This window comes from Ictalurus punctatus, chromosome 12 (genome assembly GCF_001660625.3).
Source record: "Ictalurus punctatus breed USDA103 chromosome 12, Coco_2.0, whole genome shotgun sequence".
Classification (NCBI taxonomy): Eukaryota; Metazoa; Chordata; class Actinopteri; order Siluriformes; family Ictaluridae; genus Ictalurus; species Ictalurus punctatus.
In genome coordinates, this window is record NC_030427.2 from 15287508 (window position 1) to 15312503 (window position 24996).

Consider the following 24996-nt stretch of genomic DNA (forward strand, 5'->3'; position numbering starts at 1 on the left):
AATGACGAATTATAAGTTAGAGCAGCTATAAACAGTCCACCTCTTACCAGCCTGTTTTTTTCTTTTTTTACATTTAATAACAAAAACGAAAAAATTTGCAGCTTGTCGTATTGCCAAGAAACAAAACAATGTCATTAAGATGTCGGAAAGGTTACTGCTTTACCCCTTGACTGTCACCGTTGAGAGTCCTTCCATAAATGTTAAATAAACATTATTCCTCTTACAGAAAACTTCACCTTATCAACTTCCAACTTCAACTTATCAGCGTTTTTTAATTGACGTTCGCAAGTTCCTGTGAATGAGCTGTTACTATAGAAATGATATTGTAATAGAACGAGGGTGTTAGTATAAACATGTGATTTGCAGCTGCTCTAATGTCAGAGCTGCTGTTATAGAGAATTAATCCTCAGACATTTTCTGACCAATCAGAATCCAGAATTCAACAGCGCTGTGGTGCAGAGGACATTGTTTTTCACTCGTAACCTTTTCACTGACTTACAACTCATTATCTGTAATCGTTTAAGCCTTGAGGTTTTCTCTGTGTGTCTGTGTGTGTGTGTGTGTGTGTGTGTCAGAAGCATATCGAGGCTTGGCTGTGGTCTGACTTTCCCATCTTGCCCTAAACACTTCAATAATATCTGTAACAGCTTAGTCAATTTCACCGAGAGGAGCGCGTTCACTCTGCGTCTTTACTGTAAGAAAGTCTGAAGTCAGCTTCTCTTCGTCTCGGGTCGATCAATCACTGCTAACAACGCTAAACACACTGCTGAGCAGGCCATCCCCCAAAACACACACACACACACACACATGCACTCACACACTGTATACATACTAATTTAGTCCTGATTTGGTCATTCAGATTTATTTTTCTTAGATGTGTGCTAATTTCTATTTGTTAGCTACGAAAAAGCTGATGAGAAATTAGCATTTTTTATGGTGTAGCTCGTTTCAAACCTAATCAAAAACTGCTGTTTTTGCATATTACACGTACAGAGATCTGTGCATAATAGCACATGACTTAGTAATGTTATTCTGCAGCTAAAATGCCCTGAAATGGCTAAAATAATACTACACCTGAATGGCTACCATTATAGTCTTCTATATATAAGTTTTACAATGATATTGGTATAAAATCTGAACACAATGGGTCAATGAGGCAGAACGTTGCTGAGTACAGGTGACAGGGGTTGAATTTTTATGTTGGTGCTATGAATCAGGTGGTTATGTGCATTATTAAAGGATTATGCGGGCTGTAAAAGTGCTACATAATTACATTATAAAACCTGCAATGGACGTCCTGTACGCTCCAGAGGAGGACTCGCTGTTACCATGCTCAGATAAGGAGCAGTGAGGATGGGCTAATTGTGCATAAAAGCTAGCAGAAACCATTTCTTAGTGAATAGTGATTAGCATGTCGTTTAGATTAAGTGACCTGACAACGTACGTACGGCTGGCTGCAGTCTGATCTACTAACATATATAATAATAATAATAAAAAACAACTTGAAAAGTTTTTAAAAAGCTTGAAAAACCAACAATATTTTTGTCCAATTATTTTTCTCAAAAAGTGATGGTCTGAACTGATATCTATGAACGCAAAAGTATGAACAAATTTGACATGTGATATTTCATTCCCTTCTGTAACATGAGTTCAGTAACAACGAGCCACTTTTAAATTTATGCATATTAGTTGTGATAATGATGCAATAAAACACTAAATCAAACTGATTAGCTTCTGGGATTTCTTCTTTTTCTATTCATGCATTAAACTAAAGAAAAAATGTATATCTCTTGAGTTTTAATATAATGTACATAAAGAATAAACTGCTCCATGTTGCGCTGTTATAGGAAATTAATCAATAATGGGGTGGTGTGATGAAGCAGAGTTACTGTTACCACCCTGAACCTGATTATTTTCCAATCGCAGAATTAATAAAAGCATTTATTCCCTCATAAATGCCACAGCATTGGTTTTCTTTAAAGAATGAGACATTGCACTTTTTATCCATTTATTGTTATATTTAATGTTACTTCTATCTTAAAGTTAGTTCTCTCTTACATTATAGCAGTTATAAACATTTGTTCCCTCACCAGCTTCTTTTATTGCTCTCTCTTAACATTAATAAGAGAACAAGAAAAACCCACAGCTTTTCATATTACTGAGAAACCGCAAAGCATAAACTGGTATAAAGCGCTGACACTGGAGACTCCTTCCGTAAATGTTAAAAAAAAATCTTCTTACAGAAAACTTTACCATATAAATGATTAAACATGTTTTTAATGTGTTTATGTGGAGATTCTGCTGTAGACGTCCCTGCAAATCAGCTGTTACTATAGAAACGATAACATATTAGAACGTTATATAAACATGCGCAACTGTCAGAGCTGCTTTTACAGACAATTAATCAACACCTTCTGACCAATCAGGATTAAACACTGCGGCGGCGACAGTGATGATGTTGTACCTGTACGAGTCAGGCCCAGAACTCATCAGTAATGCGTGTAAAATGCCTTGTCAAGTGTGTTCACGTCTCAGAAAGTCCCACGTCAGCGTCTCGGCCTCTCAGGGTGATCGATCACAGCTAGCGTGCTTCTGATAATCTCCTGGCCATTAGAGTGAGCACACACCGCTGAGCAGAAGGCATGCTAATGAGAAAGATCGACTTTATTGGATGCCATGTGAATGAAGATATGATTAAAAAATCTGAGCGCTAACTCCGCCCCTTTGACTTAATCATTATATACTCATAACATTACACTCCAGATGGCTTCTAATTTACTGTCAGTCAATCTCAGAGAAGGAGGTGTGGCCACTGTGTGTCAGCCCCAGTGAAGGAGGTGTGGTCTCTGTTGTGTGCCAGTCCTAGTGAAAGCGGCGTGGCCTCTGAATTTATCACTCAGAATAAAGGAGGTGGAGCCTGGGTATTTATCAGTCGTAATGAAGAAGATGTGACAATTATGTCAGTTCCAATGAAGTAGGTGTGGCCTCTGTTTTTTCAAAGTAAATGAGATACGGCCTCGGAATTGATTAGTCTTAGTGAAGGAGGCATGGCCTCTGATTCTCTCAGTCCCAAGGGATGTATGGCTTCTGAATTTGTCAGTCCCACGAAGGAGGTGTGGCCTCTGTGTGTGTGTCAGTCTCAGTGAACGAGGTGTGGCATGTGTGTGTGTCAGTTTCAATGGCTTGACCATTTTTTAGTACCTGTCATTCCCAGTGAAAGAGGAGTGGCCTCTCTTTATTCAGTGTTAGTGATGGAGGCGTGGCTTCTATAGCTGCCAGTCCCAGTAAAAGAAATGTGGTCTCTGTGTCTGTCAGGCCCAGGGAAGGTGAAATGGCCTCTGAACCTGTTAGTCTCAGTGAAAAAGGTGTAGCCTCTGAACCTGTCAGTCCCTGTGAAGGAGGTATGGCCAAAGTGTGTGTCAGTCCTAGTGAAGGAGGTGTGGCCAATGTGTGTGTCAGTCCCAGTGAAGGAAGCATGGCCAATGTGTATGTCAGTCCCAGTGAAGGAGTTGTGGACAGTATGTGTGTGTTAGTCCCTGTGAAGGAGGTGTGGCCAAAGTGTGTGTCAGTCCCAGTGAAAGAGGTGTGGCCAATGTGTGTGTCAGTCCCAGTGAAGGAGGTGTGGCCAATGTGTGTGTCAGTCCCAGTGAAGGAGGTGTGGCCAATGTGTGTGTCAGTCCCAGTGAAGGAGGTGTGGCCAATGTCTGTGTCAGTCCTAGTGCAGGAGGCACGTTATACTGTATTGTGCCAAAGCTAATTAAAAACTCAGTGGCTTTATTTATTTAGCTAGTTATTTGTATAGCACACTCAGAGCGCTTTATATTCGGGGGAGGGGGGGGGGTCTCCTCAACCATCACCAGTGTGTAGCATCCACCTGGATGATGTGACGGTAGCCATAGTGTGCCAGAACGCCCACCACACACCAACAATTAATGGAGAGTAGAGAGTGATGTAGCCAATTCAGAGATGGAGATTATTAAGGGGCCATGATAGAAAAGGGCCAATGGGGGAATTTCGCCAGGACACCAGCATTATACCCCTACTGTTTTACGATAAGTGTCCTGAGATTTTTAATGACCACAGAGAGTCAGGACCTCAGTTTAACATCTCATCCGACAGATGGTGCTGTTTTTACAGTGTAGTGTCCCCATCACTATACTGGGCCATTTTAGACCCCACACAGACCACAGGGTGAGTGCCCCCTGCTGGCCTCCCTAATACCACTTCCAGCAGCAACCTTAGCTTTCCTCAGGAGGTCTCCCATCCAGGTACTGGCCTAGCTAAACCCTGCTCGTCTCCAGACGAGAGCTGCAGGGAGATACGCCACTGGCCTACTGTATCTTTAATACTTTGGATTGTTGTTCATGGCTAAACATTTTTCATCTTTTCATGAAAAATGTGAGCTGAAAAGATCAAGTGTTTAGCTGTTGCTGATGTAACTGCTGCTACATTCAGCCTGTTCTCATCTGCTCACTGTTTATTACATCTATTACCCTTTCACACACAGTGCGTTCAATGGGCCCCTTCGGTGCGCATGTGTGTGTTAGTGTTGTCTCTCCTGCTTTTAACGACCCGACTTCGTTCCCTTGGCTCTGTATCTTCACCAGCCGTAATGTGTAGGGAAACGCTCTTAGCTCTGAGACTAAATAGTATTGACGGGCTTCAGGATTTTTCTATTTCACGCTCCATCCAAGTGCCTCGCAATTAGAGCATAGTGCCTGTTAACACTTCCTTATAGATTCAGAGAGACGCTGAGGGGGAAGAAGACAGAGATGATCATATAGTGCATTCAAATGGAACTCATAAAATTGGTGCTTTTGACATGGAAAGGCAAAAACACAACATGACACGCACATCACTCACCAAATAGTAAAAGCTGAGAGAGCACTGTTGCTAGGCAACCAGGGAACATAGACGCTAAGAACAGGCTAGCTATCACATATTTAAGTTTGTTTTATGGACAACTAACGACAGAGTGAAAATAACACAGAATGATCAGGAACATCAATATGATGTTTAATTACTAATTACTAAGAAAATGCTTTGTGTGCGTAAAATCTAACTGTAATTAATTAGTATCAACTCAAACAGGAACATTATATTGACATAAATGTCAATTCTTTGTCACAATATTTAGGTTTAGAGATTAAATCCAGATTTAGGTTGAATTTATTGCCATGATTTATTATTTATTTATTTATTTATTTATTTTTACCTCAGAACTTAACCATTCATGTAGAATCTTCTAGAAAACACAGAACCATATTTGATCATAGAATTACTCTCAGAATGACTGAAAATGTGTTATTAATTGTTTTAAAATAGATTTGTGTGTGTGTGTGTGTGTGTGTGTGTGTGTGTGTGTGTGTGTGTGTGTGTGTGTGTGTGTGTGTATGTGTGTGATAGGATTCAGCCAGCAGGACTGGTGGAGAGAATTCAGGCCATCGCCCAAAACGTGTCAAACATGGCAGTGCGAGTGGAGCAAATTCTTCAGAGCAGCATGGCAGCATCAAGAGGTGATTTTCTGCCTGCACACACACACACACACACACACACACACACACACACACACACATAGGACAACTAATCATAATTGTAAAACACATGTTAGTTTTTCTATCTTCATGAGGACCTTCCATTAATGTACCTAATGATTACTGTAATTAATTAATACTATAAATATTTATACTCTTTTATTTTGTGGAAATAAACATGAAAATGGCAATTTTTGTAAGTCCTGGGTAATTATGAGCACACACGAACACAAGATCTGGGTGATAGATGGCCAGCTTCTCATTTTTCTAGGGCTTGTTCTGTCATGGTGTGCCATGGGTCTTGCCATGGTGATCATGATTAAATTATTGCAGCTACACACGCACACGCGCACACACACACACACACACACACACACACAAATATCCCTGCCTGAAGAAATGTAACATCACTAATAAATTGACATGTAAATGCTTGCTTGATATGTCCTCATTTCCACAATCCCAGATAATGAGAAGTTTTTTTTGTTGTTGAGAAAAATGGCATAAAACAGACCTGCATTGTGATTATTATTGCTTTGTCCTCTTATCTGGGCAACTTCTCTTAATTGTTTTCTTGAGATAAAATAAACAGCAAATGCTCCTTCTGTTTTTTTTCATTAAAAAAAAAACAGCGTCCACAAATGTAATGATATATTTTTGAAAATACATGTACATACATCAAATACATTAACCATTTTGAATTTCTAGATAATGTAGGTGTAGTTTTCCAAGTGGTTTACTGGGCGACTTTAGCTTTCATAACTCTCCTTCATAAAGTTCGCTTTCCCTCATTAAGTAAGCTATCACTTACTAGAATAGCTTTCACTAGTTATGTTAGCTTTCAATGACTAGATTAGATAACACTAGATCAGTTATATTTCACTGGCTAGATTAGCTTTTATTTGCTAGGTTAGCTTTCACTCACTGGATTTAGCTAGCTTATCTTTCATTCAGTAGTTTAGCTTTCACTCACTATATCATTTAGACTCAAAGAAACTATATAGAAATGTTGTTTTTGGAAAACCTACACTCTTAGCAAAGTGCTTGTTTTTCTAAAAGAACTTTTAAATATACTGTTTAACAGTTTTTACTCACTGTTTCATTTTCTAGGTTATCTGCTAGATTAACCTGCACTCATTAGATTAGCTTTCTCTCAAAATAAGTTAGTTTTAACTCAGTTTGATAAAAAGCTACACTTTTAACAAAATGCTTGTTTTTTTCTAATGGGACTTTTAAATTATGGTTCTATGTAAGTTTCCTTTTAGACACAGTTTCCAGGTTGAAACCCTTTACAAAGCTAAGAACCCTAGAATCTAACTGTAGGAGGTAAAAAAAAAACAATATCAGCATAGCTTTCAAGACTAGCATCACCCACTGTACGTCAAAAAGGAAGGGATCTTTGCATGTAGATCCCGAAAAGTCACAAAATGGTCACATTTGCATGTTGTGTTGACCATTAATTGAGGGAAAACAGGTGTTGAGTTTGTCTAGATTGTGATTAAAAAAAAAAATCTCAGGATGGAATGTTATATTAAAAAACGTTCTCAATATTATGGACATATTGGTCAGGCTAGTTCACACTGACGGATTATTGGTTTTCTGCTTTAAGGAAATGCAGAGCGGTTAGATGTGACATACTGTATAACGTCAGATTTGTTGGTTGGGAAATTCTCAGAAGTCGGACATAGACGAGAGACGGTCAGCAGTAAAGCTGAATTAGACGGAGTGTATTTAGTATTCACTCACACAGGACAGATTTAAAGCCCACTTTTAATTCACATTTGCATTTTATTGCTCCCTCAGATGCTATTGATTTAGGCAACGTCCACCATCCAGACCTAATCGGACTATAAAAATCCCCCAGCTCTGTCAGTGAATGTAAATAACACTCAGATGTCTGTAGGCTTGAGTATGAGTTGTGTATATATATATATATATATATATATATATATATATATATAAGCCATGACATTTACTGAAGGCAAGATAACATAGGAGTAACTATTCACAAATATTCAAGAACTACATTTTTAGCAAAATGTCTTTCTAACATTTTAATTTCTAGATATACAGTTTGCAACTATACCTTCAAGGATTTTTACATTTTACATAAAGGACCTTGAGGATAAAGCGTACCTTTAAAACTTGTTTATGATACATTGCTGAGCCTTAAGGAACATTGTAGTATTCTAAGTGGAACTTTTATACTAATGTTCGTGCCATCGGTGTCATATTATGATATGACACAGCAAACCAGTTACTACATTTCCCATCCTGCACTGCAGCCTACAAACATGGCAACCATGGACCGCAATTCCCAGAACAGTCACCTTCATTCTAATCACACACACTTGCGTCCAATTCACAGCACAATTACAACCACAGTTTAAAAGGACTTTCAATGCATTCACTCTTTGCTAAGTATTACGTGAGTTTCCGTTTACCAAGCCATTGGTCATCGTGTTTTGTGTCCTAGTTTTGATCTTGTTCTCGCCCTCGTTCTCGATTCTTGTTTTGTCTTGTTTATGCCCGTTTGCCGATCGCCTGACCTATTTCCTGTTTTTTACCAGACTATTGTCTCATGTTTTTGATTTGTCTGCCTGCCACTCTTTAATAAAACTCTTACCTGCACTTTCTTCCATCCTAACCTCCATTACATTCAATTACTTGACCATTGGGAACAAAAATGTGCTTCTGTATTAACTTTAATTCTGACAATGTACCAGGAACTAACTTCCTGGAAAGTCTATTCTTGCCTGTACAGAATGAAATCAGGCATATAAGAATTGAAGACATAGCTGCAAGAGTTTGAGACGTGCTGAAGTATAGAAATCAATAGCTATCAAAATGCTCAGGGGTAAAGAGGAAGTGCAAGTTCATTTAGCAAGCAATAAGTATTGAATTAAACGCCACGTCTTGTGATGTATCAGGAAAATAATCCATAGCGATTTGCCAACAATGACTTTTTACATGTTTTTTTTTTTTTTTTTAAAGACCGACATGTCATACTTTTTATTCCATTAAGGTTACATTTAATGTTGTGGAACGACCGCAAAACTAATCAATTCCTGTTCTCACGTACGTTATTGCAGCTATGAACAGTTGTTCCCTCACCAGCCTCTCTTTATTCTCTCATGAAGTTAATAAGACATAAAAAATGTATCTTGCCAAGTTACAGTGAAATTGCAAGGCTTAAACTTCGTTCATAATCTTTACCTCTGTTACAAAGCTCTGACTCTGGAGCCTCCTTCCATAAAGGTTGAATAATTGTCTTCTTATAGAAAAATTCACCACGTCAGTGATTTTTTTGAAAATTAGTTATGTAGATCGTGATCTGTTACCATAGAAAAACATAAATGTAATGCATTAATATAAATCTTCACTACTGTCAGAGCTGCTGTTCTAGAGAATTAATCAAGGGTTGAACAACGTTGTAGTATAAATCTCTTGATAAACGAGACCCTTATTCATTTCAGATGCTCGTGTCTGAACAAGTGTAGAGAGCGTTAATATCACTGATTTGCTGTGAGATTCCCAATTTGCTTTACTTTAGTAAAAAGAATGCTGTGTGCTCAATAATGTCGTGTAAAGTGTGTAATTACTTCTTTTTGTGATCGACTGCGGCAGCTGTGACATTTGGAAAATTGGCAATGTTACAAAAGTTGATATTCTTGGTTAGATGTGAGGATATCTGTGCTCATACTGTAGCCATACATACAACCATTGTTGCTTAAAGTCCCTGGAAGTGTTCCAAGACAACTACCGAGTGGACAGACTTTACAAGAAGGAATTTGATGCATAGTAATTGCACTAAATGCTTCATTCATGAAGATGTCACAATGACATGGACACAAGAAGCATTTAATAAGTAAGGAGTTTGTAGCACTTATGAGTCTTTAGAATATTAAACAGGACACACACACACACACATACACACAGACACAGACACATCCACAGAGCTTCATACACCATACGCTGTAGTGTAGGAGGTCCCTTTAGAGCATTTACAGCTCTACTGGGTGAACAGCCGGCTCTGCACTCCTCCGCTCCGGATCATAGACGCTGGAGATTGATGAAGCTGATGAAGCTGAAGATCTTTACTGCTCCTGCTGCTGCCTCCATTTGGCTAATGAGACACTGATAGATCTCAGACTAATCCAATCCACTTAAATCCCAACTCCCAAGTCCATTACAACAAAGACTGACCAATCAGACGAGGTTACATCATGCTTCACTGCTTTATGTAAAAAAAAAAAAAAAGTATGTGATTATATACTATAGCACTTTGTTGTATTGACAAAGTGTATTAACCGAGTTAATATCCAGTTAAAATTGTGTAAAACTTTAAGAAGATAAATTGCCAGAAAAGCTGTGGTTTATTTAACAATGATGTAATGTTTCTCTTTGCAGTTGTGAGAGATGGAACGGCGAGTCAGTGTGAAGTTCCCCGAGACCTGCACTACCCTGACTGTGCTAGTAAAGTGGATGTGAGTACACACACACACACACACACACACACACACACACACACACACACACACACACACACACACACACAATGCCTTGGAAGAAGAATGGCATTTTTTTTCTTCAACAGCTTTATATTTAGCATCAGTCTGTTTACTGAAAGTAAAGCCTTAATTGTAGCAAAAAACACTAAAAATTGTATTTATAACAGAGATATATGTGCAATACAGGTGTAAAAACAACAGTACGGCACTGAGATGTAAAATTATGAAACAGTGACAAAAATTTGAAGATTTTTTGTAACTCTAGACTTACTTCCCTCCATCTTAATGACTGTTTCTTAACATTAAACCACAGTGCGGCTGAATTCTTGATTCTGATTGGTCAGAAGGTGTTGATTCATTTTCTCTATCAGTAGCTGTGTTGTTTTTTTTTTTTTCTGTAGTAAAAACTAATTGACAGACATAATGAAATAAGTAAGGAAATGTTTATTTAACAGTTGTGGAAGGAGTCTCAAACGCCAGTGTCAAACGCTTTGTAACATGTAAAGCTTTAACATCTTTAGGACAGAGTAGTTTATGACATGACAAGCTGCATTTATTAACTTCAAGACTTGTTTCACACAACATTAAATGTAACTGTAAATGGATAAGATGCACAATGAGTCGTTCTTTAATAAATGAAAAACTGTAATCGTTAGCCAATTGCTGTTGTATAAGAGGAATAAAACACTTCAGGCTATGCTGTTATAGGAAAACACTTCTGGGTTGTAACAGGAACTCTATTCAGGAAGATTATTTTCCTCTAACAGCACGACACATACACATATGTTTTATTCCTTACTTATCATATAGCTGATCGTTATAGTGATCATTATATTTCTGACTCGTAATCATTGTCCAAATGTGTTTTTTTTTGTTGTTCTTTTGCGTCTGCTTCTCATGGTGTAGTGGATGAGGGCTCGGTGGACGTCGGATCCGTGCTATGCATTTTACGGAGTCGATGGCTCGGATTGCTCCTTCCTCATTTACCTGAGTGAGGTTGAGTGGTTCTGCCCCCCTCTGGCCTGGAGGAACTACAACACAACACCTGCAGTGCTGAAAAGCTCGGCTAAAAGACAAGTAAGACACACACACACACACACACACACACATCTCCTACCCACCCCCATCGCTGTGCTTTGTGTATTCTGCATAAATGACTTCTCACTCTAATTCCTCGTGCTGCCTGAATCTCTACTGATATTTGCACAAATAAGTTCCTGCCTGTGTGCGGGCATGCACAAGAAGCCTCAACCCTGCATTTACATACCTTCCAGCATTATATATGCAGAGATGCTGATAATGATTCTTTAAAAAGTGTGTGTGTGTGTGTGTGTGTGTGTGTGTGTGTGTGTGTGTGTGTGTGTGAATGAGGTAGTCGGTCATTGTGTTTCTGGAGAGCCCAGCTAACATCATAGCTTCCTGAGTGAACACACACACACACACACACACACACACACACACACGTTTTTTTTTTTTCATTGTGATGGTTTGAGCAGTGGAATGCCTGTGGGTGTCTCAGGGATCTCTCTCTTTCTCGTGCTCTCCATTTTCTTAAGCTTATAAACTAATAAGAACATGGGACACGTTACACCTGAGCACATTGACAGTTTATTAAAGAAGACTTTAATTAGCTTGCACCGTGACTGAGAACAGTTTTACGTCCTTATCTCTTTATTGCTTAATGATTGTCTGGGATGTGATTAAATTATTGTTAAAAGTTAAAATATGTGACCCTTCTCATTCTCATTAACTTTTTACACTTTATCTCTCTCTCTCTCTCTCTCTCTCTCTCTCTCTCTCTCTCTCCCTCTCTCTCTCTCTCTCCCTTTCTGTGTGTGGGTGTGTGTCTTCACCAGGCGGCTTTCCGTACGGATCTCGGCACTCTATTGGATCAGGTCGGAACAGGGAAAGAGTCTCTGAGTTTTATGAAGAGACGGATCCGCAGGTTGGCAGCGCAATGGGCTACAGCCGCACAGAGACTCGACCTGAAGTTGCGCAGACGATGGAGGGAGCAGAAGAAGGTGAGAAGGAAGGAGTTTAAGTCAACATCTTACAAAATTTCTAGGAATTATAACGAAGTTATTTTTTATATTATATGTTAATCATATGATATATTATAAAGAAGTTAGTTGGCCTGTTAGGTTCTAAATCAGGAAAGATTATAAACTGGACTGTGATTGGTCGCAAGGCGTTGATTCTCTATAACGGCAGATCTGACTTTAGCGCAGCAGCAAATCACAGGTTAATGCACTTTTTCCTGATACGTAATGGTTTCTATAGTAACAACTCATTCACAAGGACACAAGGAAGTTTTCTGTAAGGAGATGTTTATTTAACAGTTATGGGAGGAGTCTCCAGTGTCAGCGCTTTCTCACAGTCAGAGGCAAAGCATGTTACAAATGTTACGTTGACACTTTTTGAGGTTTGAGGTATCAGTAACGTGATACATGATGGATATTTTTTGTCTTAATTAACTTGAAGAGAGAGAAAAAAAGAGGCTAATGAGGGAAGAACTTTTTATAGCTGCTATAACATCTCATTAATTCATTAAAAATTGCAGTGGTTGGTAAATTACTGTGGTGTAAGAGGAATAAACCAACAATGTGCTATTGTAAGAAAATAATCAACTTGGGCGGAATGGAATGTTTTAGTCCTTATCATTTTGGTGGTGTATATTTTAATCCAAACAGTAACATATGTGACTCGCAGTGTTCTCTTCTACGTGTTAAGCATATCATCTCTACGATTTCAGCAAATGTTCATTTAAAAACAATTATTATACTGTCATAGATGTTCTGACTTGACTGTATATTCCTCCTTCTCCATTTACACTTGTATCCACTGTTTCCACCCAGGGGGTCATTATTTTTGCACCCTGCCAGTATTTTAGCCTGAATGTACAATTCTGCAGTTGCACCATGAGGATCTGTTGACTTCTTCAAGACACCATTTACCACTCTTCTTCCACTTGTATTGCTCCCGGAGGATTATGGGACGGCCCTTGCGAGTGTTTTTAAACGATCGCTCACTTCCAGGTTTACCTGCCGCCGCGTCTTGTCCTAAATGAGCGAACAATCTCTAAAAATAGCTCTCTTTCTCTCCACTGATTTATCTCTCTGTCTATTCTCCACCGACAGCATGAAGTGGATTTTTTATCTTCGAACTTTGTGTGCTATCTCGACGCCAGCTGTTGCGACCGCTTTCTTTTTCGCCTGTCCAGAGTTCTTTATCATCCACAATTAAGCCAAGGCAGCGAGTCAGAAGCTATTTGCCGTCTGCTGCGGATAACGGATCGCTCGCTCTGCGATGGGAATACAGGGTGTAATTGCAAAATGAGATTCCTGTGCCAGATAGTCACGAGCGTGTATGTTTCGGCCTACAACAGGCTGCCATTTTGTACCCTTTTGCGGTGAATCCATTGCCTTAGAAGCCTAGCATCATTCTTAGCAATGGCGCCGTGATGGCAAGGAGACTCATAGATCCCATCCTGGGTGATTAACCATGTCTGGTGTTTACAGTAGTCATTCAAGAATTCATGCACTCAATTTCCCAGCATCCCTCATAATCAGGAAGTCTTTTGTTTGTTTGTTTGTTTGTTTAATCACAGGTGATTAGCGTTAGCTGCACTATGTAAGTGTATTCGTTGCTGTGAGGGCTGTTTCAGCTTGCACAGGGAGGTAAAGAGGAGTAAACAGAGCAATCCATCCTCATTACAAGTGTATGTGTTTGTGTGCGTCCCAGCAGCCCCTGGATGTCACTGATTCCAGCTGGTTGGAGACTAACTCCACGCACATTGTTAGCCGTCGTGGCAGGCTGCACAAACAGAGCATTTCTACCAACCTGAGACTCTGAAACCACAGCTGATGCTCTCACATGGTGCCAGACTGTTTTCAGAGTACCTTCCATCACGTTATAGAACATACACGAGTGGTTTTGGTGGAAGACAGGACTGTAAGAAAATGTAGCGTGACTTCAGAATAATCTAATAATGTCACAGAAATCGTTCGGAGCGAAACCAATGAAACGTTATGAAAGATTAAGAATAGCGTGACGAGCAGGAACGATACAGTGAAAAATATCATATAATTATACTTGAAGACATCTCCGTGATATATAGTATAAGATGTATCATGATATATAAATTTACTGATGTTTTGCTCACTAAGCACAGCAAGGAACACTATACTCTTGAGTTTGGCTAACATTTATATATTCTTTTATGAGGAAAAGTTGGGAAATATAAACAAAAATGGCCAGTTTGTTATTTTCTTACAAAGGTGGTAATGATAGTGCCTAATAAAGTGTACCAAGTAAGGAATAAACCACACAACAATAGCACATCCTGAACTGCTTTTCCTCTTCGACCACAACAATCTGCCAACGAGTACATTTATTTATTAAAGATTGACATGATGTCATTTTTATCCATTTATAGTTACATTAAGTTCCCTCCCCAGCCTCTGAAGTTAATAAAACAAAACGCAGCTTGTCCTGTTACAGAGAAACCACAAAACATCACATTTAGCCACAATCTGTTCTAGACTATATGAAGTCAAATGGTCATTACTAAGCGGGTGACTGTGAAATGAAGTAACACATGGAGTCTTAATTAAAAAACTAATTTCTAAAACCTTTTCAGAATGAGATTTTGATTGAAGTTGGTGATAGCAGCAGTGATGTGATCCCAGGGTTTCACGCCACCGCAGTGCTCGATTCAAGGTCGTTTCTTGACCTGGTAAACTCAGTGAAAGAGTAGAAACAAGTTTACGGTTTGAGGAAAACGGCAGCACTCTACAGACTCTAGCAGTGTTTTGGGCCATCTGTGTGCACCAGCTGGGGGTTGAAGAGGTCATTTCAGCATCAACAAGCCGCATTCTTTTTCTGAATGACGTACCAGCTGCTCTGAATGCCCACCGCTAGCATTGTTTAACCCAGACAGCTAGCATGCTGTCCTCTGGCCCTGACCTAGTTAGCATTCCACTTGGGTTTCTCAGCTATTACAGTGTTTCATAAAGAAATATTAAAGGTCAAGCGTGGCAGGAGTAGTGATGTGAATCAGCCCATGTTAGGGTTCTTGCAGAGATCTTGAAAACTTATCTACCACACTCAGTGTCCTTATATCACCACTCAGCTGATCTCTCACTGTTTCCACTCACTCAGGCTTTCCTTTATCGATCTCCGCATGCTGCTTTTTTTGCTCTCAGATCAGCACTCGGCCTATCGTTGGGTTTGTTTACATTGGCTGGGCATGTGCCATGGCATATCTCAAACACTACTGGCTGTTGTGTAAATCAGTCACACCCTTCGATACACCATCACTCTGACTTCCAGCATTACTGGTACCACCCGGAAGTTGATTGTTTTCCAATAACAGCACGTCCAAGAATTGTTTTATTCCTCTTACACCACAGAAATTTGCCAACAATTACCATTTTTATTTATTAAAGAGTGGCACATGATGCGTATCTTATTACCAAAAATACGCAAAATATAATGTCCAGCATCCGGAAAATGTCAGAAAATTTCAAGCTTTAACTTTTGACATTTATAAAATGCTGACACTGGAGACTCCTTCCATAAATGTAAGATAAACCTCTCCTTACCCATATCAATGATTACACACATTTCTTTACACTGTTTATGTTGTAACTAGTCCAAATGACCAAGCTGTTCCTATTGAAACAATACCATATTAAAAAGAGTGCTTTAATACAGTTTATACCACAGCGCTGTTGAATTCTCGATTCTGATTGGCTGACAGGCGTTCTGAGGTGTCCAGTTATTTTTCAGTAAATGCACAGTTAAAGTAGTTCCAGTCAGGTCTTCGCCGCATTACAGTTCCATATCACTTCGCCAAGAAATAATGGAAGCTCTAACGACAAACAAAATGAGGCGTGAGCCATTGATATGCAATTACTGGAGAGAAAGAAAGAGAGAGAGCAAGAAAAAAGAAAGAGAAAGCACGAGAAAACACGTGTGATTGCAGTAATAAGACAGAAAAACCAGTTAAGTATCAATATTTGTTTACTTATTCATTGTATTTTCTGCAGTAATAATTTTTTTTAAAACCCGGTGAACAAGTAGGCTTATCGATACTTAGCATGAAACAAAAAAATAACAACAGCTGTGAACTCTCTCTCTCTCTCACTCTTTCTCTCTCTCTCTCTCTCTCTCTCTCTCTCCCCAATAACTGCATATCATTGGCTCAAGCCTCAAGTAGTTCTAAAATGACGTTTTTGAATTAGCAATGGAGGCTTGAGACGGGATGTGTAATAAATTAGTTCCACACACGAGAGTTTTATGGACAAAAACCTGACAAATGTTTATAAATAACACATCTAAACAATGTCTTGAGGTGCGGTAGCTGTGGTTTATGTGGAATAATTGACTCCGGTCCGTTGAATTATTAGAAAATAATGCAGACCCGAGGCGTAACGGCATTATCACTTCGGGGTGTGCATTGTTTTCTAATTACTCAGTGGCCCGTCGTCAATTATTCCTCACATAAACCTGCTGTTAGAGAAAATGAATCAGCACCTTGTGAGATTTCAGAATTCAGTAGTGCTGTGTGGTATAAAGTAAATATAATGAAAAGTCAAAACCTGAACCTTCATTCTTAACCACTGCCGCTAAAAAAGTACATTTAATTTATGAGTTTGTCTTCCAGGATGCAGTGAATCTCTTCGCAGTCCCTGGTGCATCTAAAAGAAAATGTGTTTTGATGTTATGTGTAGAGAAGGTCAGAAACTTGTGTGTGGGAGAAACAAAAGTAGAACCGGGTCTTTTTTTCTCAGCCCACACGCCTGTAGCACTAAGATCCCCCGGGTTGTGCGGTGGCGAAGCCGTCTGAACGAGAAGGCAGAAAAGGAAAAGCCGTGTCTGACAGCACCAGAGTACTGCTGTGCAACATGCCACGCTGCTTTTTATAGCCTTCAGGAGCTATCAGCTGCAGTCGAGCTGCAATTTAGCCAGGAATATTCACACACCTGACGCTTCCAGTCCAGGATGAGTTAAATAATGAGTTTTTTTCTTGTTATGATTTTGAGCTGTTAATACCAAAATCACCCAAAAATTAACTGTCTAATACACACTTTATTATGTAATAAATATAAGTATTTTTTAAAATTCATTTATGTGGATTGTCAAGGACCTTATAAGTCCTTGTGAATGAGCCGTTCCTATAGAAACGATAAGTGCATTAATATGAACCCGTGATGTGCAGCTGCGCTAATGTCAGAGCTTCTGACCAATCACAATGCAGAATTCAGCAGTTTGTTTAAAAACACCAAGAATGCGATTGCTAATATTCTGCGCTGCATGTTACACATGCCACATGATTTATGCCCTCCTTGTTGCTATGGTAATGTTAAAAGTAAACATTGCTCCTCACAGGTGAGGAAATTTGGTTTGGTTCAAATATAATATTCTCATCAACTGAGCTTTTTAACCATGTCAGGTTTAGGATAAATATTAAAACTTTTGTACATTTGTAACAAACTTATTTGAAATGACAAAAGAAAAATAGTAAAAAAAAGTTAGTGTGTCATACTTTAGCACTTTAGCACAATGCTAAATTGGTGGCTATAAGCTTCCATTGCTCGTTAGTGACACTAGCATCCTAGCCAAGCAAAATAAACAAACATCACACACCAAATGGCTGAACAGTTGGCATAAAGGGGAACTAATTGTGCGATCAGGTGGTGCTACTAATTGGCTAGAATGAACCTGCATCCAGTGTCTATTTGTGCAGAAATTTGTGCACCCCTGAAATAAGGGGTAACTTCTGTTCTGACTGAAATGGAGTTGAATGAATTTTGGGTTGTGTTGTTTACTGGCCTGCAACTCGGACAGATGGTTTAAAATTGTTGGCCATCTGTCACAGGCTGGATGTAGCAATTACAATAAATTTTATTTTTTATTGTGTAGAAAGTTGGATGGTTAAAGTGTATTTTTTAATTAACAAGATGTCATAAAAACAGCAGTGAGCGAATCAGGAATGAGGCCTGAGCTTCTACTGCTTTTTTTAGTGAATGTTTATGACAGAGAGCAAACAGGCTAATAAAATATTTCTAGAAAACTTATGGAGGTTTTTCTTTCATTCTCTCTCTCTAACTGTTTTTTTTTTTTTTTTTTTTTTTTTTAAATCACAGGAGTGATTCAGCAATAAGTGATTCAGTGATTCCCGTCCTTAGTCATTCAATGACTCCGTAACTCAATGACTCAGTGAATCAGAGACTCAATGACTCAATAACTCAGTGAATCAGAGACTCGTTGACTCAATGAATCAGTGATTCAGAGACTCAGTGACTCAGCGATTGTTCCATACCAGTGAGGCATTTGCAGATAGTTGTTTAATTTCCATCCATCCATCCATCTTCTATACCGCTTAATCCTCTTCAGGGTCACGGGGAACCTGGAGCCTATCCCAGGGATCATCGGGCACAAGGCGGGGTACACCCTGGACAGGGTGCCAATTCATCACAGGGCACAATAACACACATTCACACACCTATTCATACACTACGGATACTATGGACTCTCCAATCAGCCTACCATGCATGTCTTTGGACTTGGGGAGGAAACCGGAGGAAAGTTGTTTAACCTACAAAACATTAAAAAATGCAAAAAAAGAGTTCTATCTAAATGTGTTTTGGAAGCTAAGAACCCTTAAATAACTCTCTAGGGGAACCTTATAAACACAGTGTTTCCCTATCTAGCCTTGATCCCTTAACTATACACAGAACACTTATAGAACCGTCTGGGGGAACCTTATAGGTTCTGTGTGTAACGCTATAACATAGTGTTTCTCTATCAGAAAGATATCAGAAAATGTCCCAAATAGAACCGTGTTTTGGGATCTAAGAATCCTTAATTAGATACTGAAGCCTTAAGGAACCCACTGGTGTAACCTTATAGGTTGTTGATCGATCAAAAATCCAAAAGATTGTTTTCCCTATTAGAAAGGGTTCCAAGGAGAACCCCTTTTGGAAACTACAAACCTTTAGTTATGCAATTAACCTTTAAAGACCTTTAACCTTTAACTGAGGGACCCATATAAGTTCTGTATAGAACCAGATTGTTTCCCTTTCAGAAAGTGTCTCAAGTAGAAGGATTTTTCGAAGCTCTTAACTATCCAATGAACTCTTAAAACCCCTCTGTAGGAACGTTAAAGGTTCTATGTAGAGCTCAACAACAGTGTTTCACTGTTAGAAAGGGTCTCAGGTAGAACCTTTTTTTGGAAGCTAAGAACCCTTAACTGTACAATGAACCCATCAAGAACCATCTGTAGGAACCTTTTAGGTGCTGTGTATAATGTTGTATAATCTTTAACATTCTGTATATATATCTCGTATGTACACCAGAACCCAAGTAGAACCATTTTTGGAAAACATTTTCCTGGTCCTGGAGTTCCCCTACCCTGCACATTTCATTTCCTCTCCGTTCTAACCCAGATGTGCTAATTAGTTGATTAGTTGAATCAGCTGATCTAGAAAAAGGAATATTTTGTGGGTTCTCCAGTGCTGTGATTGAGAAACTTGGGTGTAGTGTGTTCACGTCGAGAAATATGAACATCTTGGAAAAAGACCAAGGCAGTGTAGTAGATTCTCAATAAAAGTGACTGACATGTTTTGGAGTAAACTTCTCCCATCATGCACCATGATGTAGCAGAAGTCCACTTTATATCATGCGTCATTAATAACTGCGGGAAGCTATGAGCATGCTATGAGCTATGAGCTTAAAGCAGATTTAACCATGATGCTGTTCTTGGTTTCTGGAGCTTTAATACTAAGTTAAGTTTTCTTTTGGATAACAGGCACACAGCAGGGAAAAAACCCTAACATTTAACATATGAAAGCCTTAAAACACAAAGAAAACAGTGATGTAGGCTAAAGCAAGGGAAGGAATTAAAATAAACCCACAAAGAGCTTAATGAGCTGCCTCCTTGTGGAGCACAGTGATTTTAATCACTTCACTAAAATAGACTTTCACCTCACCGTGACAGCAGCATTCGTTCATTTCCCACATCTATTCAGCTAACGCCAGCACAATGCACACGCGAACCGCCTTTAGCATAAAGTCTGAGTCATCTTCCTTGCTTCTATAAAAAATAGGACAAAAATTCTCTTTTTTCCCCCAATATTAATATTCTAACCTTTATCTGGCTGTAATTTATAAAAACATAATCTCTTAACTCATGTACATTGAAAAGTTCCCTTAAAAGTTTCATCTGCAACTCTTTATAGCACAGTGCTGTTGAGCTCTGACAGTACTGCAGCTGCACATCACAGGTTTACGTTAATATATTATATTGTTATCGTTTCCATAGCAACGGCTCGTTCACAGGGACGCTCCACTACAGATAAGCGAATTAAAAACATGTGTAATCATTGATGAAGGGAAGAGTTCTGTAAGCAGGTGTTTATTTAATGTTTATGGAATGAAGGAGTCTCCAGTGTCAGTGCTTTGTAAAAAGCAAGTTTAGGCTTTACGTTTTTTTCTGTCACATGTGTGTCTTATTAACTTCAAGAGAGAGAAAAGGAGAAACTAGTAAGGGAAAGACTGTTTATTGCTGATAGTGTAAGTGAGAAGTTGTTTTGCAGACATTAAATGAAAACATACAGTAAACGGATAAAAAGTATGACCTGTTGTTCTTAAATAAATAGAAATGCGTAATCGTCGAAAAATTGCTGTGGTATAAGAGGAATAAAACATTTCAGGACGTGCTGTTGTTGGAAAGAAATCACTAATTACTAATTACTAATAACTCGGTTTTATCACACTACCCCATCGTTGATTATTGTCCTATAACAGCATGGCACAGTGTGTTTTATCCCATATTAAGTAGACTTTGTCCCTATCAGAGTGGACACCTAGTTGCATTTTTTTTAAAATGTACTGTATATTTCTACAGAGATTTTTTTTCAACTGTAGCTGTACAGTTGCTACATAAATTTACATACAGAATCAATTTGCTGACAGAATCTGTAAAATTTTAATCATTAAAAAAGTGAGAGATGATAAAAATTGCATTTTGTCTTTTTTTATTTAGTGCTGCCCTGAATAAGCTATTTCTCATAACAAATGTTTACAAAAGTTTACACACCCTTGATTCTTAATACTGTGTGTCGTTACCTAGATGAATCCATGACTGTTTTTATGTTTTGTGAGAGTTCTTCATGAGCCCCTTGTTTGTCCTGAGCAGTTAAACTGCCCACTGTTCTTCGGAAAAATCCTCCAGGTCCTGCTCGTTCTTAGCTTTTCCAGAATCTTTTGCATATTTGAGCCTCTTCCAACACTGGCTACGTGATGCTGAGATCCATCTTTTCTGAGGGACTCGTGCACAACTATTAGAAAAGGTGCCAACATTCACTGATGCTCAAGAAGGCAACACGATTTACACAGTAAGAGCTGAGGGATGTAAACTTTTGAACAGGATGAAGCTACGTAATATATTTGCATGTTTTCCAGAAGGCAAAATAATAACAATTTACACTAAACATACTGTTCAAAGGTTTACACCCCCCGGCTCTTAATGTATTGTGTTGCCTTGTTGAGAATCAGTGAATGTATGTCCATAATCAATCATGATTACTGTATAGTGCACTAAGGACAAACCAAAGAATGTTTCTGGGTGTGAGATGGATTTCTTATTATTTTATTTTTTATTCTTTTGTTTTGTTTTCTAACATTTTTTTTAGTATTCATGTTGCCTGTTTTGCCTTGTAGATTTTGTCAAAACTCATGGAATAAAAAAATGTAATAGTATATCGCTGTCATTCTGCAGATTCTGGTGCACGTGGGATTCCTGACAGAGGAATCGGGCGACGTTTTCAGTCCTAAGGTTCTGAAAGGCGGACCTCTGGGAGAGATGGTGCAGTGGGCCGACATTCTCACAGCTCTCTACGTCCTCGGACACAACCTGAAGATCTCCGTTTCAGTCAAGGAGCTCCAGGGGTGAGTTGAGGTTCTGTAGTTCACAGATCAGCTGGTCAGCGTATGCCGATTTTAACACTTATTTTGAATGCGAGTATAGATGATGTAGCACTTTTTATTTAATAAAACTTGGCTGAATGAGAAACAAATACAGTGGAAAATGCAGTGGGTTAATTTTGTGCTACTCAAGGTCAACTTCATTGTCACAAATTCCCCTTGTTTCTAAAAATAAAATAGAGTCTGCATTGCCCTTTTCTTCTCAAAACGTCACCTTGATGCTCACTAGCTATCTAGCTGCTTGCTTCACAGAGAACCGTTGCTTTATATGAGAAAAAACAAATATTTAAAACAAAACGGTAGGCAATTAAGGTCACAGTTCTACATAACTTCGGACACTAAAGAGACGTTTTGTTACGACACAGGGAGGAGAGTCGGGAGAAGGTGCAGATCAGCGTCTTTATTTTACATCAATAACCAAGGAAAACGCGGTCTCGACAGGAAAAGGAGAAACTGGTTGCGAGGCAGGAAACTGAACAGGACATGAAAACAAGACCACTTAACATACAAACGCATTCACATTTCACTCACTTATTAACGGATAATACTGCACGCCATGCACAGTGCATGAGGAGTTTAAATAACCAACATAATCAAACTAAAATACAGACACCTGGAGTAAATTAAGAGTCTCGTGCAGACACGCACTCTGCAGCAGTCTTTGCGCTTCGACGCAGCAGCGCCATCTGCCGGAGGGAGCATAACACGTTTCTACTGACTTTGAAAAACACCAGAAGAAAGATGTCTAGAGTATCTGCTCACCTGCGTGAACATGCCATCAGCCTGCTGCAGGGAGGCATGAGGACTGCAGATGTGGCCAGAGCAATACACTGCAATGTCTGTAATGTAAGACGCCTAAGACAGTGCTACAGGGAGACAGGAAGGACAGCTGATCGTCCTTGCAGTGGAAAACAACATGTAACCGTGTGCTCCCCAGACATGATCACGAACTTGCAAATGGCTGAGTGGAAGAGTGGAGTAACATCTCACAGCAAAAACTGACAAATCTAGTGCAGTCCATGAGGATGAGATGCACTGTAGTACTTAAAGGAGCTGGAGGACACCAGATACTCACTGTTACTTTTAATATTGAGCTCTTGTATCTTTTCCCATAATCCCATCCCATAAATTACCCACATGTGGTGTTACTAATTTAATACGCCAGGATCAAACTGATGAATAGCAACACTTTCTAGGAAATGTGTGTGCTAATGTTATGATCATATGTTAAGCAGCTTTGATGTATAAGGTCTATTTTTCAAAAGCTCGAAAGATAGTATTTCTTCACAGTCACGATAAACAAAAAGAGCCCTTCCTGGAACTGCTTCTCTCCTGGGATTGTACACGGCTACGTGTTTTGTCGTGGATGATCAGATGGTGTTTCAACCAGTTCTCTGAGAGATTTAACTCCTAGAAATATGGGGTGAAAACACAACCAATCCATGCTTCAGTCTTTAACATGCACTTCTTCCTGGTTCGCTTTACGTCAGCTAACGTAAGCTAGAATCCTTCGCTCGAAGAATAGAGGTGCTGTATGTTAGAAAAAGGACTGTCTCCGTCAGCCCAGTTTAGCGCCAGCGTTAGTTAGCGTGGGCGCTGGCTACAGTAGTCGAGATGAATCATTGGGGTGGGTGGCCACAGGGACACGATTGCTAGCATAACTCATAGCTAAGAGGCTTTAGCGTTCACCGGCTTTGCTTTATGGGGGCTGATATGGAAGCATACAGGATGTTGATGGCATTAGTTATTCATGGTGCGGTGTAGTGGCTGACAGGCTCATTCACAGGAGACCGATAGCAGCCATGTGCAAACCCCCTCAGCTGGAGTTATGGGGAGTCACGGTAATATATCAGCTCCTACCGAGGGAATTATGTGAAACTTCACATATTTAGGGCTAGGAGAAGCCTAGGAGAGCCTTCAGCGCTATAGTTTTGTTTTTTTTCAGAGCCCATATGGCTATAACAGTTAGCTTGTTGACTTAGCTGGGTTGATGCTAACAATCACTATAACAGGACTTTGGTTAAGACTCATAAACTCTGTAGGGCCTGGATTACTTCTTTTATTTAGAAAAGAGCGACATGTTGTATTTTTTAAGTTCATTTATAGTTATGTTTAATGTTGTGGAACGTCCTTGAAACAAGTTAGCTCCTGTTATAGCAGCTATCAACTGTCATTCCCTCAACAGCCTCTTGAAGTTAATAAGACAAAAAAAACCCAGCTTGTCGTTATTTGTTACCGAGAAAATCTGCAAAGCATAAACTCCACTGGGCTGAAGATGTCTGAAAACTTCATTTGGCTTCCTCTTCTCCGTTCTACTCTATTTTCTTCTCATTACCATTATCAAAGGCATGGATTAAAGCACTTAATTGTTTTTGCTTCTTCAAAGGATTATGTAATGAGGGTAATAATCCATCTGAGGAGACTGGGAATATATACGTGTGTGTGTGTGTGTGTGTGTGTGTGTGTGTGTGTGTGTGTGTGTGGGAGTGTGTGTGTGTGTGTGTGTGTGTGTGTGTGTGTTGTCCCTTACTATTTAGATGATTTGAGCCAGGCAGTGATAGCAGAAGCGCAGAAGCTCTTGTCAGAAGTGTTGCTTTGTAATGAATTTGATTTCAATAAAGCAGCTGTCTCCCAGCATGCATCTCTCTCTCGCTCATATTATCCTGCTTCTTCACTGAAATGACCTCTCTGTGTGTCGTCCTGCGATCCTCTAAAAGCATTACGGAGGTTTAATGGCGTGCTCTCAGGCTCCTGATTGGCTGTTACACCAGCGACGACCTCTAATTGGGTACCGAGCGGCCGATTAACCGATAAAACCAACCTCAGCTAGTCTCCATTAGCATAAAACACTCCGTCTGCTACCCACAGTCCCACCATTTACTCTGCAGTGCATGCTGGGATGTGCACAGTGCAGATCTGTGGTAAAGTGCACATCATTGCCGTAGTTCGGGGAAAAAAAT

At 39.4% G+C, this 24996-nt stretch overlaps 1 protein-coding gene across 1 annotated transcript in view; it reads left to right on the top strand.

The window, feature by feature from the left end:
- Nucleotides 1-24996, top strand: part of LOC108272407 (alpha-1,6-mannosylglycoprotein 6-beta-N-acetylglucosaminyltransferase B) — a 107714-nt gene that overhangs the window by 49337 nt on the left and 33381 nt on the right. Inside the window, exons 4-8 of the mRNA XM_053684579.1 lie at nucleotides 5407-5516; nucleotides 9945-10021; nucleotides 10952-11122; nucleotides 11902-12066; nucleotides 21831-22000. Coding sequence (XP_053540554.1) covers nucleotides 5407-5516; nucleotides 9945-10021; nucleotides 10952-11122; nucleotides 11902-12066; nucleotides 21831-22000 — 693 coding nt within the window. The remainder of the gene's footprint in view (nucleotides 1-5406; nucleotides 5517-9944; nucleotides 10022-10951; nucleotides 11123-11901; nucleotides 12067-21830; nucleotides 22001-24996) is intronic.